The sequence below is a fragment of the Macaca mulatta genome, chromosome 20 (assembly GCF_049350105.2).
Source record: "Macaca mulatta isolate MMU2019108-1 chromosome 20, T2T-MMU8v2.0, whole genome shotgun sequence".
NCBI classification, from domain to species: Eukaryota; Metazoa; Chordata; class Mammalia; order Primates; family Cercopithecidae; genus Macaca; species Macaca mulatta.
Window position 1 is genome coordinate 10030655 of NC_133425.1, and position 14389 is coordinate 10045043.

The window sequence follows — 14389 nt, forward strand, 5'->3', positions numbered from 1 at the left end:
TGCGTTCAAGTGATTCTTGTGCCTCAGCCTCAGCCTCCCAAGTAGCTGGGACTACAGGCGCCCACCAGCACGCCCAGCTAAGTTTTGTATTTTTAGTAGAGATGGGGTTTCACCCTGTTGGCCAGGCTGGTCTTGAACTCCCGACCTCAGGTGGTCTGCCCACCTCGGCCTCCCAAAGTGCTGGGATTACAGGCGTGAATCACTGTGCCTGGCCACCAGAGGTCTTTTAGGGCTTTTTTTTTTTTTTTTTTTTGACATTAGATGGAGTCTTGCACTGTCGCCCAGGCTGGAGTTTAGTGGCGCGATCTCAGCTCACTGCAACCTCCGCTTCCCAGGGTCAAGCAATTCTCCTACCTCAGCCTCCCGAGTAGCTGCGATTACAGGCACCTGCCACCATGCCCGGCTAATTTTTTGTATTTTTAGTAGAGATGGGATTTCACTATGTTGGCCAGACTGGTCTGGAACTCCTGACCTCATGATCCACCCGCTTCAGTCTCCCAAAGTGCTGGGATTACAGGCGTGAGCCACACGGCACCCAGCCCAAAGAGCTTTTTAAAAATATATTTGGCCTGTCCCTCAGCAATTCTGATTCAGGAAGCCGGAGAGCGTAGCTTGGAAATCTGCACTTTCACTCACTGCCCTGGTTGCTGCTGGCAAACCATCAGCATCGTGGACCAGCATCTTCCTTTACAGACAGTCAGGCTAAAGTCAGGGACGTAAGATTACCTGTCACCAAGTCTCTAATCTCCTGCCCAGTCATCGTTTAAATATGTAACCAAAAAGAGCCATTAAAAAAAAAAAACAAGGAAGGTTTTTCCATACTCTTCTCTTAGTCTGTAAGATGAGATGGTCTCTCACAGTCCTTGCTGGAGTTTAGCGGTTTTATTAGTGGTCATTGTTAATCAAGGAATAGAAACACGGGTTTTGATCCTTTGCATTCTAAGTGTTTTTTTGGTTTTGATTGTAGTGGTTGAAAAATACGATTATGTGTTTCCAGAAAATGGCTTGGTAGCATACAAAGATGGGAAGCTCTTGTGTAAACAGGTAGGTTCTTGAGTATCCGAATTACTATATACTATTAAAAGTGTTTTCTAAAAGGGCATTTCACATTGAATGCCTCTGGGAAGATGAGAAACAGGGGTAGAAATGAATCTTTACTCTGTATTCTTTTTGTTTTGAATTTTGAACCATGTGACTATTCCTATTCTAAATAACTAAATTTTTATACTTTTTAAATATAGTATTTCTTTTCTTGTTTTGTTCTGTTTGTTTGTTTTTGAGACGGAGTCTTGCTCATCACCCAGACTGGAGCTGGAGTGCAGTGGCACGATCTCAGCTCACTGCAACCTCTGCCTCCCTGGTTCAAGCAATTCTTATGCCTCAGCCTCCCGCATAGCTGGGATTACAGGCACACGCCACCACACCCAGCTAATATTTGTATATTTTTAGTAGAGACAGGGTTTCACCATGTTGACCAGGCTGATCTCCAACTCCTGACCTCAAGTGATCCTCCCACGTCAGCCTCCCAAAGTGCTGGGATTACAGGCATGAGCCACCACACCCAACGTTTTCTTTCTTTTTTTTTTTTAAGAAGATGGGGTCATGCTGTGTTAACCAGGCTGGAGTGCAGTGGTGCAATCCTAGTAGCCTAGACTTCCTGGGCACAGGTGATCCTCTGCCTTAGCCTCCCAAGTAGCAGGAACTACAGGGACATGCCACCATGCCTGGCTTTAAATCTATTAATAACATTTCTGTGATGATAAACCTAGAGCAGGTTGCCTCATTATAAGCGTTGGGTTTTTTTTTTTTTTTTTTTTTTTTTTTGGAGACGGAGTCTTGCTCTGTCGCCCAGGCTGGAGTGCAGTGGCCGGATCTCAGCTCGCTGCAAGCTCCGCCTCCCGGGTTTACGCCATTCTCCTGCCTCAGCCTCCCGAGTAGCTGGGACTACAGGCGCCCACCACCGCGCCCGGCTAATTTTTTGTATTTTTTAGTAGAGACGGGGTTTCACCGTGTTCGCCAGGATGGTCTCGATCTCCTGACCTCGTGATCCGCCCGTCTCGGCCTCCCAAAGTGCTGGGATTACAGGCTTGAGCCACCGCGCCTGGCCTGTTTTTTTTTTTTTTTTCTTTTTTTCTTTTTTTGTGACAGAATCTCACTCTGTTGCCCAGGCTGGAGTGCAGTGACTCAGTCCTGGCTCCCTGTAACTTCTTGGGTTCAAATGATTCTTCAGCCTCAGCTTCCCAAGTAACTGGGATTAAAGGCATCCACCAGCATGGCTGGCTCATTTTTGTATTTTTAGTAGAGACAGAGTTTCACCATGTTTGCCAGGCTTGTCTCAAGCTCATGACTTAAAGTGATCCACCTACGTCAGCCTCCCAACGTGCTGGGATTACAGGTGTTAGCTGCCACACCTGGCCACTATTAGCATTTTTAAGAGGTACTATGTGGCTCTTAGTAGTAGTAAGATCATTCTGTTCAGACGTAAGAGAATGCTGAAGTGAAACAAATATATTTTCTGTCAATATCTGGCGATATTTTAATTGAATAAAAGTGGCAGCAGTAAGCTCTTTGGGCCTTACAGGAAGCATTTGAACAATAATGAGTACAAAAATCTTGGGTAATGAAGCAGCAAATGCTTTTGACCAAAGCCTTTCTGGCTTGCCTAATGTTTTTGACCAGAGAAATAAGAGAAGAAATTAAACAGGCAGTGAGGCATGTCACCATCACTGCTGTATCAGCCTACTGATTTTCAACAATAGTGGCTGAAGACCCTGGGTTTGCTATAAAGCTGTTTTGAAAATGCTCCTGCTGAATCAAATAACTCAAGTATTTTCTTCATCTAGAATATTCAAAGTCATCTGGGTGAGGCCCTAATCCAAGATTTAATCAACTACTGTCTGAGCTACATTGCGAAAGTTAAACTCCCGAAGAAGAGGTGGGTTCTCTTGTAACGAAGAGGCATCGCTGGAACATGACGTAGTGTCATATGGTGGGTTAATGTGGGCATTCTCCAAATAGGATTATAAAATCACCTAAAGAGTTGTAAAAACAAAGTCTGATATCTAGCCTGCCCCTTGACAGTTGTGATTCAGAAAGCCTGAGAGTCGAGCTTGGAAATCCACGTTTTCTCTGACTGCCCTGGTGCTGCTGGTTCACAGCAGGGTTCAGTAGCCACCATGGGCCAGCGAATTTAAATCCGAATCCCAGCACTTAGTAACGAATAATTGGAAACAGTCCACAAAGCCAACAGTACAAGAGTGATTATGTAAATGATGGCTTGTCCACATGATGGAAATTTATACAGCCATTGAAGCCCATATGCTTTCAAAGGCTGTCAGTGAGAGGAAACAGCAGTGAAGCAGCGTGTACAAAAAGCAACAGAAACCCTGGATTGGGAAGTCTCAGACAGGAAGCCTTCGGGCCAGATCCATGTAAAACCCAAATCTGGTTGGCCTGCAGTGTTAAAGAAAATCTGGATTAATTGCCATCATGTAAAAGTCTGATTTTACTTTTTAAAATTTATTTATGTATTTATTTTTGAGACGGAGTCTCACTCTGTGGCCCAGGCTGGAGTGCAGTGGTAGGATCTCGGCTCACTGCAACCTCTGCCTCCCAGGTTCAAGCAATTCTGCCTCAGCCTCTGGAGTAGCTGGGATTACGGGCACGTACCACCATGCCCAGCTAATTTTTTTTTTTTTTTTTTTTTGCATTTTTAGTAGAGATGGTGTTTCATTGTGTTGGCCAGGCTGGTATTGAACTCCTGACCTCAACTGATCCATCTGCCTCAGCCTCCCAAATTGCTGGTATCACAGGCGTGAGCCACTACACCCAGCCTAATTTTATGTTTTACACATCTGGATTTCTGGCTTCTGTTGGCAAATGTGAGACCTGGCTATTCCAGCTCCCAGTTCCCCCCCGGCGGGTGCCACCTGAGCAACTGCCACCTGACCCACGGACCTTTGTTCCAGTCTTTCACAGACTGCTTCTCTCATTTTCTGACTCTATAGGCTTTTTTTTTGTTTTTTGTTTGTGTGTTTTTGAGAGAGAGCATCTCGCACTGTTGCCCAGGCTGGAGTGCAGTGGCATGATCATAGCTCACTGCAGCCTCAACCTCTTTGGCTCAAGTGATCCTCCTACCTCAGCCTCCTGAGTAGCTGGGACTACAGGCACATGCTACCGTGCCTGGCTAATTTTTTAATTTTCTGTAGAGACAGGGTCTTGCCACATTGTCCAGGCTGGTCTGCAACTCCTGGCCTCAGGCGATCCTTCCACCTCAGTCTCCCAAAATGTTGGGATTACAGGCATTAGCCACCGCCCCTGGCTTTCATAAATGTTTGGTTTGGGGACCTACCTTCTGCCATGGGTACAGTTGTCTCAATTCCATTTTTAAAATAATAGTAATACTAATAACGATGAACATAAATGCCCACAGTGAAAAGACTGGCAGGAAATAGACCCAAATGTTAACTGTGGCTATTTCTTGATGGTGAGGTTGCAGGTGATTTCTTTGAAATCCTTCTCATTTTTACCCCCAGTTTTCTTTCTCGCTCTGTTGCCCAGGCTGGGGAGCAATGGCGCGATCTTGGCTCACTACAACCTTCGCCTCCCGGGTTCAAGCTATTCTCATGTCTCAGCCTCCCGAGTAGCTGGCATGACAGGCGCCCACCACCAGGCCTGGCTAATTTTTATATTTTTAGTAGAGACAGGTTTTCACCGTGTTGGCCAGGTTGGTCTTGAACTCCGGACCTCAGGTGATCCAGCCACCTCGGCCTCCCAAAGTGCTGGGATTACAGGCGTGAGCCACTGTGCCCGGCCTTCCCAGTTTTCAGTACTTACTGTGTAACACCTTAATCATCAGGGTCGAAACACGGTTTAAGTGGCAATTCGATTTCAGTGCAGGCTGTACTTCAGAGGCTGCTCCACACTATTAGGATTCGTAACCTGAGCGCCTCCTGCTCAGCACCTCCTTCCAGAGTGCAGGAATGTCCCTTAGCCCAAGAGGAGACCTGCATGAGACAGGCTGGACCCGGACTTGGTTACTGTTGCAGCTGGGTAATGGGCATGTGAGGACTCGTCCTATTCTGTTTAGTTTTGTGTGTGTTAGAAATTTTCCTTGGCAAAAAGATAAAATAGACAAATATCCCAGGTCAGTTCCGTTTTTACTCTGGACCGAGTGCTAAGGGAGGATTAAAATTAATAAAAGGCATAATCCTGTCCTCAAAGAGTATATCATTTAGCAAGGGAGAGGCATGTGGAGAGCCATAATTCCAGAATAGTAGAAGAGATTTGGTGAATCCAGGAGGCAGAGCTGAGACCCACCTTGACCCACATTTGTCCACATTTGCCTGACAACACTAACTACATATCCCACGATGGCCAGGCAGATGCAGTGAGACTTCAGAGAGCCCAGGTCTTTAGGGAGGAACTGATTGCTTGGTAATCCACCTTCATCCTTGTTTTGGGGAAGGCTTTCTAAACTGCATCAGCTTCTCTCTGTGCCTTGAAAATGAGAAGAAGAATGTCCTTGAGTAGGGGGGAAATAATGGAGCTGTTTTTCTGATCATTAGGACCCATAGCCCTAGGGTCACCCGGGGCATGGTCACCAGTCCCCTAGTGCCTCAGTGCTCATACAGAAGTGGTAGAGGACAGGCTGGGCCTCCACCAACTCCGGGATGGCCTGGACATGGGATTTTTGAGAGAGATGTTTAGGCTTGCATATTTTGTTACATAATTTGCCTGTTTCTCTGAAAGTTGAGCACAACAGGGGAGAGGATCCAGCTGATGGAGGTTTTGCTGTTTTTACTTTGATAAGTATTCATTGCTTCCCAGTTTACAGAGTACCTTTACATAACTGGCACGTTGATTTTAACAAGGCCCTTTGGAGGTGACCAGAGCACGTGCTATTAGCCTTTCTGTAGGTGAGTAAGAGGAGGCTTGGAGAGGTGCCCAGAGCCACACTGACATGGGATTAGGTCGTCAACCCTGCACATGGCATGCGGCCTCTCGGTATTTCCGATGGCCAGTGCCTGGAGAACAGATCTGTGAGATTAAAATAGTAAAAAAAAGATCAGGGAAAATGTTTCGTAGGATTCCCAGGCATCAGCGTTTAGAACTGGAAGACACTTTTCACTGCGTAGTTTGTCAGAGAATGCTTAAATTTCGTTGGGCAGAATGATGTCTCGTTTACAAGTTATCTGAACTTTTAAGAAACTGGGTGGTTTTCTTTTTTTGGTTGTGGGGTTTTTTTTTGTTTGTTTGTTTTGTTTTTTTTGAGACAGAGTCTTTGTCACCAGGCTGGAGTGCAGTGGTGCGCTTTCAGCTCACTGCAGCCTCCACCTCACGGGTTCAAGTGATCCTCCTGTCTCAGCCTCTCAAGTAGCTGGGACTACAGGCATGCACCACCAGGTCCAGCTAATTTTTGTATTTTTAGTGGAGACAGGGTTTCATCATGTTGGCCAGGCTGGTCTTGAACTCCTGGCCTCAAGGAATCCACCCACCTCAGCCTCCCAAAGTGCTAGGATTACAGGCGTGAGCCAGAGAAACTGTTTTCAGACTCATAGTGGAAACAGTGGAAAAAATCATCTTTTTGTTTTTTGTTTTTTATTTTGTATGTGTGTGTTTGTTTTTTGAGACGGGGTCTCCCTCTGTTGCCCAGGCTGTAGCGCAATGGTGCGATCTTGGCTCACTGCAGCCTCCACTGCCCAGGCTCAAGCAATCCTCCTACCTCAGTCTCTCAAGTAGCTGGGAATACAGGGGTGCGCCACCATGCCCAGCTAATTTTTGTATTTTTTGTAGAAACGGAGTTTCGCCATGTTGCCCAGGCTGGTCTGAAACTCCTGAGCTCAAGCCATCCACCCACCTTGGCCTCCCAAAGTACTGGGGTTATAGGCATGAGCTACCGCACCCAGCCAAAAGAACATTGTTAAACATCTTCATTTGAAGTGACTAAACTAATGTTACTTTCTCATTTTATGTGATCAAATCAAACATTTAGGAGCTGTCTGCTAATGGGTAAATTGAATTTCCTCAGTTATTACTGAGGCTCGTTGGACAATTCTCAGAGCCTTTTTTTGTGTAGCTTTGCTTGGTACTATCAGTCTGTTCAGAAGCTCAGTAGCAAGATAGATGTCTGGTACATGTATTTTCAGACTCCTCAGGGAAACGACTGCTGTTGCCAGTGCTGGAAATCATTTTCATAGCTCTGTATTAACCATAAAATTATCTGCCCTATAGCAGCACTGTGCAGCAGAAACAGAAAGTGAGCTATGTATAATTTTAAATTTTCTGTAGCCACATTTTGAAAGAATGAAAAGGAAAAGGTGAGATGCCTGATATATCTAAAATATGACCCTTTTTTTTTTTTTTTTTTTGAGACAGGGTCTCACTCTGTCACCCAGACTGGAGTGCAGTGATGTGATCTCAGCTCACTACAACCCCTACCTCCCAGGCTCATGGAATCCTCCTGCCTCAGCCTCCTGAGTAGCGGGATTATAGGCACGCATCACCATGCCTGGCTGATTTTTGTATTTTTTGTAGAGACAGAGTTTCGCCGTGTCATCCAGGCTCAAAATATGACCATTTTGACACAAAGTCAGTATACAACATGACTGATGTGACTCCATTCCTTTTTCATACTAAGTCTTTCAAATCTAATCTCAATTCATGTTAGCCACATTTCAGGTCTCATTAGTCACAGTAGTTCATGGCTACCGTATTACACAGCACAGAGCTGAGAAACATTGACCACACTGGCCTCTGCTTTTTAGAATTTCCCAAGATTTTAGGCTGTTTATGATGTTTCCCAAATAAATAATGTGTTTTGGGGAACCTCTGTCACTCTTTCATTCCCAGGGGTACTTTCATTGAATTCCGGAATGGGATGTTAAACGTGTCGCCAATTGGAAGAAGCTGCAGCCAAGAAGAACGCATTGAGTTCTATGAACTCGATAAAGTAAGTCTTTCTGAAATATCTTTGGTGAATGGCTGGGTTTATGGAAATAAGATATGGCCCCGTGTGGTGGTTCATGCCTGTAATCCTAACACTTTGGGAGGCCAAGGCAGGAGGATCACTTGAGCCCAGGAGTTCAAGACCAGCCTGGGCAACATAGTGAGACCTCATCTCTACAAATAATAAAAAAAAAAAATTAGCCGGGCATGGTGGCACACACCTGTGGTTCCGGCTATTTGTTTGGCTGAGGTGAGAGGATCACTCGAGCCTGGGAGGTTGAAGCTGCTGTGAGCTGTGATCATGCCACTGCACTCCAGCCTGGGCAACAGAGTGAGACCCCCATCTCAAAAACTAAACAAATAAATAAATAAGATATTCATACCTTGGTGGCTAGTAGTTAAAAGTGTGCTTTCTAAACTGCAATACAAGAGACAATTGGCATCTTTTTTTTTTTTTCTCAGAAGGAAAATATAAGACAAAAGTTTGTAGCAGATCTACGGAAAGAGTTTGCAGGAAAAGGCCTCACGTTTTCCATAGGTATTGTATATATTGTTTGTGTTACAAACTTGGATCCCCATTTCCTGGAATTTGTTGTGGGCCAGTGAGCTATTGATAATGGAGTATGTGCAGTTTTAGGTGGGCAGGAAGATTAAATGAGCAGTCCAGTCTGTAGACAAAAAGCGGCCACTCTCTTTTCTGCATAGTTAGCCATAATAGGACTTGCCTAGTCAAGAAACAGCTTCCAGACTGTTGGGCTTGCTTCTAAATTCTTACACAACAGGATTCTTCCTACCTGCACTTCTCTCGTCAGAAGAGGAGCACTTCAATTACTAATGAGTAGGAACTTCTCACACCTTTGGGCGGAAGAGAAGCGCTATAGTGAACTCCGTAAGGGAGACATGGAATTGAACCCCTTAGGTAAACGAGACCGACGTCTTGGAATCATACAATGTTTCAACAGCGGGAACCTTAGGAGCCAATTGGGTGGCTTTTACAGATTAAGAAACTGAGGCCCAAAAAGGAGAAGAGACTTGTCCGAGTTCACAAAGCTGTTGTTTACACAGCCAGTGTGTGAACACTTCTGGTGTCCAATGCAGAGTTCTTCCTGCAGCATGGATGTCTCCGGCTTGTCTTTTGTTAGAGTATGCCTGTCAAATGCTTTGCACACCGATTTCTCTTGTCAGGGCTAATGAGTCATTGCTCAAAGCCTCCTCATTGTACTAGCTTTCATAAAGGTAGAGGTTGTAGGAAAACTGGAATGGCAAAGGGATTATATTTAACAGATGAGTGGGTGGGTTTTTTGTATTCCTGAACTGTGAGATGGACATCTTTCTGACAAAGCTTTGAAAGGTTTCTTGTTGCCCACGAGCGCTGCCTATAAATCACCTTCAGTGAGGATTCTCATTTTTCCTGCAAATATGCTGGATGCGGCCTGCTTCCAGGCATTTTCCACTGAGGGTGTGTTAAAGCCCGAGACGAGCACAGCAGAATGAGTTTTCATAAGCATGCTTCCTTTAAACCACATGCTTGACAGGGCGCTTAAATGCAAATGCATTTCTCACTCTGAGTTGGCATTCTGTGCCTCAATTTTAGACCTACGTGAAATAATGCTGGAACAGAAAACATGATGTAGAATTAATTTCTAGAACCTATCCATGCAATAGTCTAAGTAGCAAACTAGAGTACTGAAAATCAACCTTGGCACCCCACTAACTGACAAAGAGTAAATTGTTTTTTTTTCAGTGACATATCATTAGCCCCTTTTTCACCTTTTGCTTGTATGTGCCCCATCCCCACCCGGCAGGAGGCCAGATCAGCTTTGATGTCTTTCCTGATGGATGGGACAAGAGGTATTGCCTGCGACATGTGGAAAATGACGGTTATAAGACCATTTATTTCTTTGGAGACAAAACCATGCCAGTAAGTAGAGAAGTGTTTGTGCAGCTTCATTGTTGCGTTTGAGCTTGAGGGGGAGAATTGACAACGGGGCTGTTTTTCCTGTATCTACACTTTACCCACAGGCCCTGCTCAAACTGAGCAGTGGCTTCTGTCCTGGAGAGGGGCGTGATTGAGCCTCCTTCCCCTCTGAGCTCAAACCCGCGACACCTCTGTAGAGGCGAGGATCACACTGCGTGTTAGTTGATCCTTTTCAGTTTGGCTTTGGAATTAAACGTTGGCCACCCCATGTGCCTTCCAGAACGCCAGTCCCCAGTGCCACTGTCAAGCCCTGTGCGTTTCAAAGCTCTGCCTGTTTCAATCTTACCTTTCCACTGTATTTGTCCCCCTGAGGCATTCATTCTAAGTTGAACACGAGGGGTCATGTTTGATGGGAGGACAGGGAATGATCTCATGAGCCTGAAACTCAGGAAAGGGCACCAGCGACGGTGAAGAGGCCAAGTGAGTCCCAGGCATCACACATGGTGGGTACTTGGAGCTGCCCCGAAGGGATGTCAGAAATCTCAAGTCCAGGACCACCAAATCTAAACTGAGAACTGAGAGCAGAGCCCGTGTTACAGGCCAGGGCCAGCAGGAGGAATACACAGAAGAATTGTCCCCAGGCGTCCTCCACCCAGCTTTGGGCCAGCTCCTTTTCTTTCTCCTCTTTATTTTTATTTTTATTTTTTTGAGACCAAGTCTCGCTCTGTTGCCCAGCCTGGAGTGCAGTGGTGCAATCTTGGCTCACCGCAACCTCTGCCTCCCAGGTTCAAGCAATCCTTGTGCCTCAGCCTCCTGAGTAGCTGATATTATGGGCATGCGCCACCATGCCCAGCTAATTTTTGTATTTTTAGTAGAGATGGGGTTTCACCACATTGGCCAGGCTGGTCTCAAACTTCTGGGCTCAAGTGATCCACCCACCTCGGCCTCTCAAAGTTCTGAGATGACAGGTGTGATTTTTAGTAGAGACAGGGTTTCATCACATTGGCCAGGCTGGTCTTGACTCCTTGCCTCAAGGAATCCACCTGCCTCAGCGATCCACCCACCTCGACCTCTCAGTTCTGGATGACAGGCCGCGCCCGGCCCCATCACCTTTTCAGTTCCTCTCATCCTCTGGGCCCCTCTGCCTCCCTCCCACATGCAGCTTGGGGGTGTTGGTTACCTTACCATCAGCAGGCCCCTGTCAGGCTTTCTCGCCATCCTGCACCCAGCAGGTGCATCATAACTGCTGCATATTCAGAGTTTCTCATCCCTCTGATCTCTGGTCCACTCCAAAATCCTTGCTGCATTGCTAAGACCTACCCATGAAAGGTTTGCTTTTCAGCAGGGCCCCCACGCCGCAGTCTTCCAGCAGGAGGGGTACTCGGGGATAGCAGAGGCTTGTTTCTTCTTGTCAGAAGGATAAAACTGGAACCCGTAAAGGGTAAGGGACTTGCCCAAGGTCACACAGCTAATGACAGAGCTGGTGGCACCAGAAGAAATCTACCTCTTCTTTGTATGTTTTAAATAGCTTTATTGAGATATCATTGATCAGCAAAAGCTGCACATGTTTAACGCGCACAGGTTCATGAGTTTAATCATTGTGCCCCTTTGGTTTTGGGGGCCGTTTGGGATTTTTTGTTGCTATTGTTATGAGACCACTTCTCATGAGATATTCCCTCTTAACAAGTTTCTAAGTGTACAATACAGTCTTGTTACCTATAGGCACTTCTGTTTGTCCAACAGATCTGTAGAACTTACACATCTTACCTAACTGAAACTTTATACCCATTGAACAACTCTCCATCTCCCTCCTCCACCAACCCGTCCCTGGCAACCACCGTTCTTTTCTTTGCTTATATGACTTTAGCACCTTTAGATACCTGATACAAGCAGAATCATGCAGTATTCATCTTTCTGTAAGGGGCTTATTTCACTCAGCATGTCTTCTCAGTTTACTCCTGCTGTCACAAATCGCAAGTTTCCTTCTTTTTTAAGGTGGAATAATGTTTCGTGATAGGAATATACTACACTTTTTTTTTTCTTGAGGCAGAGTCTCGCTCTGTCGCCCAGGCTGGAGTGCAGTGGCACCATCTTGGCTCACTGCAACCTCCACCTCCCTGGTTCAAGTGATTCTCGTGCCTCAGTCTCCTGATTAGTAGCTGGGATGACAGGCGCCTGCCACCACATGCGGCTAATTTTTGTATTTTTAGTAGAGACAGGGTTTTGCCATGTTGGCCAGGCTGGACCTGCCTTGGCCTCCTAAATTGCTGGGATTACAGGTGTGAACCACTGCGCCCAGCCAGAATGTACTCCATTTTCTTGATCCATTCTTCTGTCAGTAGACACACAAGTGGTTTCCATATCTTGGCCATTATGAATAATGCTTCAGTGAACATGGGGGTGCAGATATCTCTTTGGGATCCTAACTTTGTCCTTTTGGCCATCTACCATGGATTAAAGACTTAAACACAGGACCTGAAACTGTAAAACTCCTAGAAAAAAAACACAGGGAAAAAGCAGTGATCTTTTGCATGTGACACCAAAAGCACAGGCAACAAAGGCAAAACCAGTCGGACAATATCAGACTAAAAAGCTTCTGCACAGTAAGGGAAATAATCAGAATGAAAAAGCAACCTACAGAGGGGAAGAGAATATCTGCAAACCATATATCTGATGAAAGGACTAGTATCCAAAATGTATAAGAAACTCCAACAACTCAATGGCAAAAAAAAAAAAAAAATTTTTTAAATGAACAAAGGACTTGAATAGACAATTCTCCAAAGAAGACATGCAGATGGCCAGTGGGTATATGAAAAAAGGCTCAACGTCACCGTTTAGGGAAATGCAAATCAAAACCACGATGAGGTAAACCTCACACCTGCCAAGATGGCTATTTTATTTTATTTTATTTTGAGATGGAGTTTTGCTCTGTCACCCAGGCTGGAGTGCAGTGATGCGATCTTGGCTCACTGCAACCTCTGCCTCCTGGGTTCAAGCTATTCTCGTACCTCAGCCTCCCAAGTAGCTAGGATGACAGGCGCCCACCACCATGCCTGGCTAATTTTGTATTTTTAGTAGAGACAGGGTTTCACCATGTTGGCCAGCCTGGTCTTGAACTCATGACCTCAAGTGAGTTGAGGTCAACTCACTCAACCTCAACCTCCCAAAGTGCTCAACCTCCCAAAGTGCTAGTATTATAGGCGTGAGCCACCACACTGGGCCAGGATGGCTAATTTTTTTTTTTTTTTTTTTTTTTTTAATGTTGGCGGCCTGGTGTAGTGGCTCACGCCTGTAATCCCAGCACTTTGGGAGGCTGAGGTGGGTGGGTCACCTGAGGTCAGGAGTTCGAGACCAGCCTGACCAACATGGAGAAACCCCATCTCTACTAAAAATACAAAATTAGCCGGGCATGGTGGTGCGCACCTGTCATCCCAGCTACTTGGGAGGCTGAGGCAGGGGAAGCTCTTGAACCCGGGAGGCGGAGGTTGCAGTGAGCTGAGATCGTACCATTGTACTCCATCCTGGTCAACAAGAGCGAAACTCCGTCTCCAAAAGATAAAATAAAATAAATGTTGGTAAGGGTGTGGAGAAATTAGAACCCTTGTACACCGTTGTGGGAAATGTTAAATGGCATAGCTATGATGGAAAACTATATAGTGGTTCCTCAAATTAAAAATAGAACTGCCATATGATCCAGCAGTCCCACTTACAGATCTGTATCTAAAATAATTGAAATTAGGATCTCAAAGAGATACCTGCTGTTTAAAGTAAAATAAAATAATATAAAATAAAGACAGGGTCTTGCTGTGTTGCCCAGGCTGTACTCGAACTCCTGAGTTCAAGCAGTCGTCCCGCCTCAGCCTCCCAAGTAGCTGGAATTACAGGTGTGCCATACCACGACTGGTGATGCCTGCTGTTTAAATGAGTGTGCTTACTACTACAATAAGCTCTCTCTCAGTGGCGTAGAAAGATCTTGTTCTAAATCCCAGATGAAATGGGTACTTTGAAGGAGGTGTAGCATTCAGGTTTGTTCTTAATGACAGTTAGAAATGGTTTTATAACCACATCCTTTTGTGGAAATGCTTTTGATGCAGAAATGCTTTCAGTGCAGGCTTTGAAAAAGATCACTGTCTGACTCCATGTCTTTAAAAAAATTAAGCTAATGAAATGACACCCAGGATCTAAGAGATGCCTGGAAGCTTCCTCAGTCCTCCTCTAGCTTGGTGCCATTTCTTACAGACAGAGAGGAGAGGTATTAAGACACACTACAGCAGATTATTCTGTAATGACGACATTCTTGCTTCACATAAATCGCCATCTAGAAGCCTCAGTTGGGAATTTGCAGAATGGAATGCATTTCTTAGATAATCAGAAAATGACTTCCTTTGGGAATTCTTCATTTGGGAATTAGAGGGTTTTCTATTCTGTTTAACCATTGCATTACCATGCCTGGATTCTATTTTAAAAATCTTACCTAGTTTTTAAAAAATGAGTATTATTTAATTGAAACTTTCCCCCGATTGT

General features: G+C 45.2%; 1 protein-coding gene across 11 annotated transcripts in view; it reads left to right on the forward strand.

Moving 5' to 3' along the window:
• Window positions 1-14389, forward strand: part of PMM2 (phosphomannomutase 2) — a 45426-nt gene that overhangs the window by 15594 nt on the left and 15443 nt on the right. For all 11 annotated transcript variants that reach the window (XM_077983863.1, XM_077983858.1, XM_077983861.1 and 8 more), the window contains 5 exon segments: window positions 968-1044; window positions 2844-2935; window positions 7852-7951; window positions 8410-8485; window positions 9753-9868. In XM_077983863.1, coding sequence (XP_077839989.1) covers window positions 968-1044; window positions 2844-2935; window positions 7852-7951; window positions 8410-8485; window positions 9753-9868 — 461 coding nt within the window.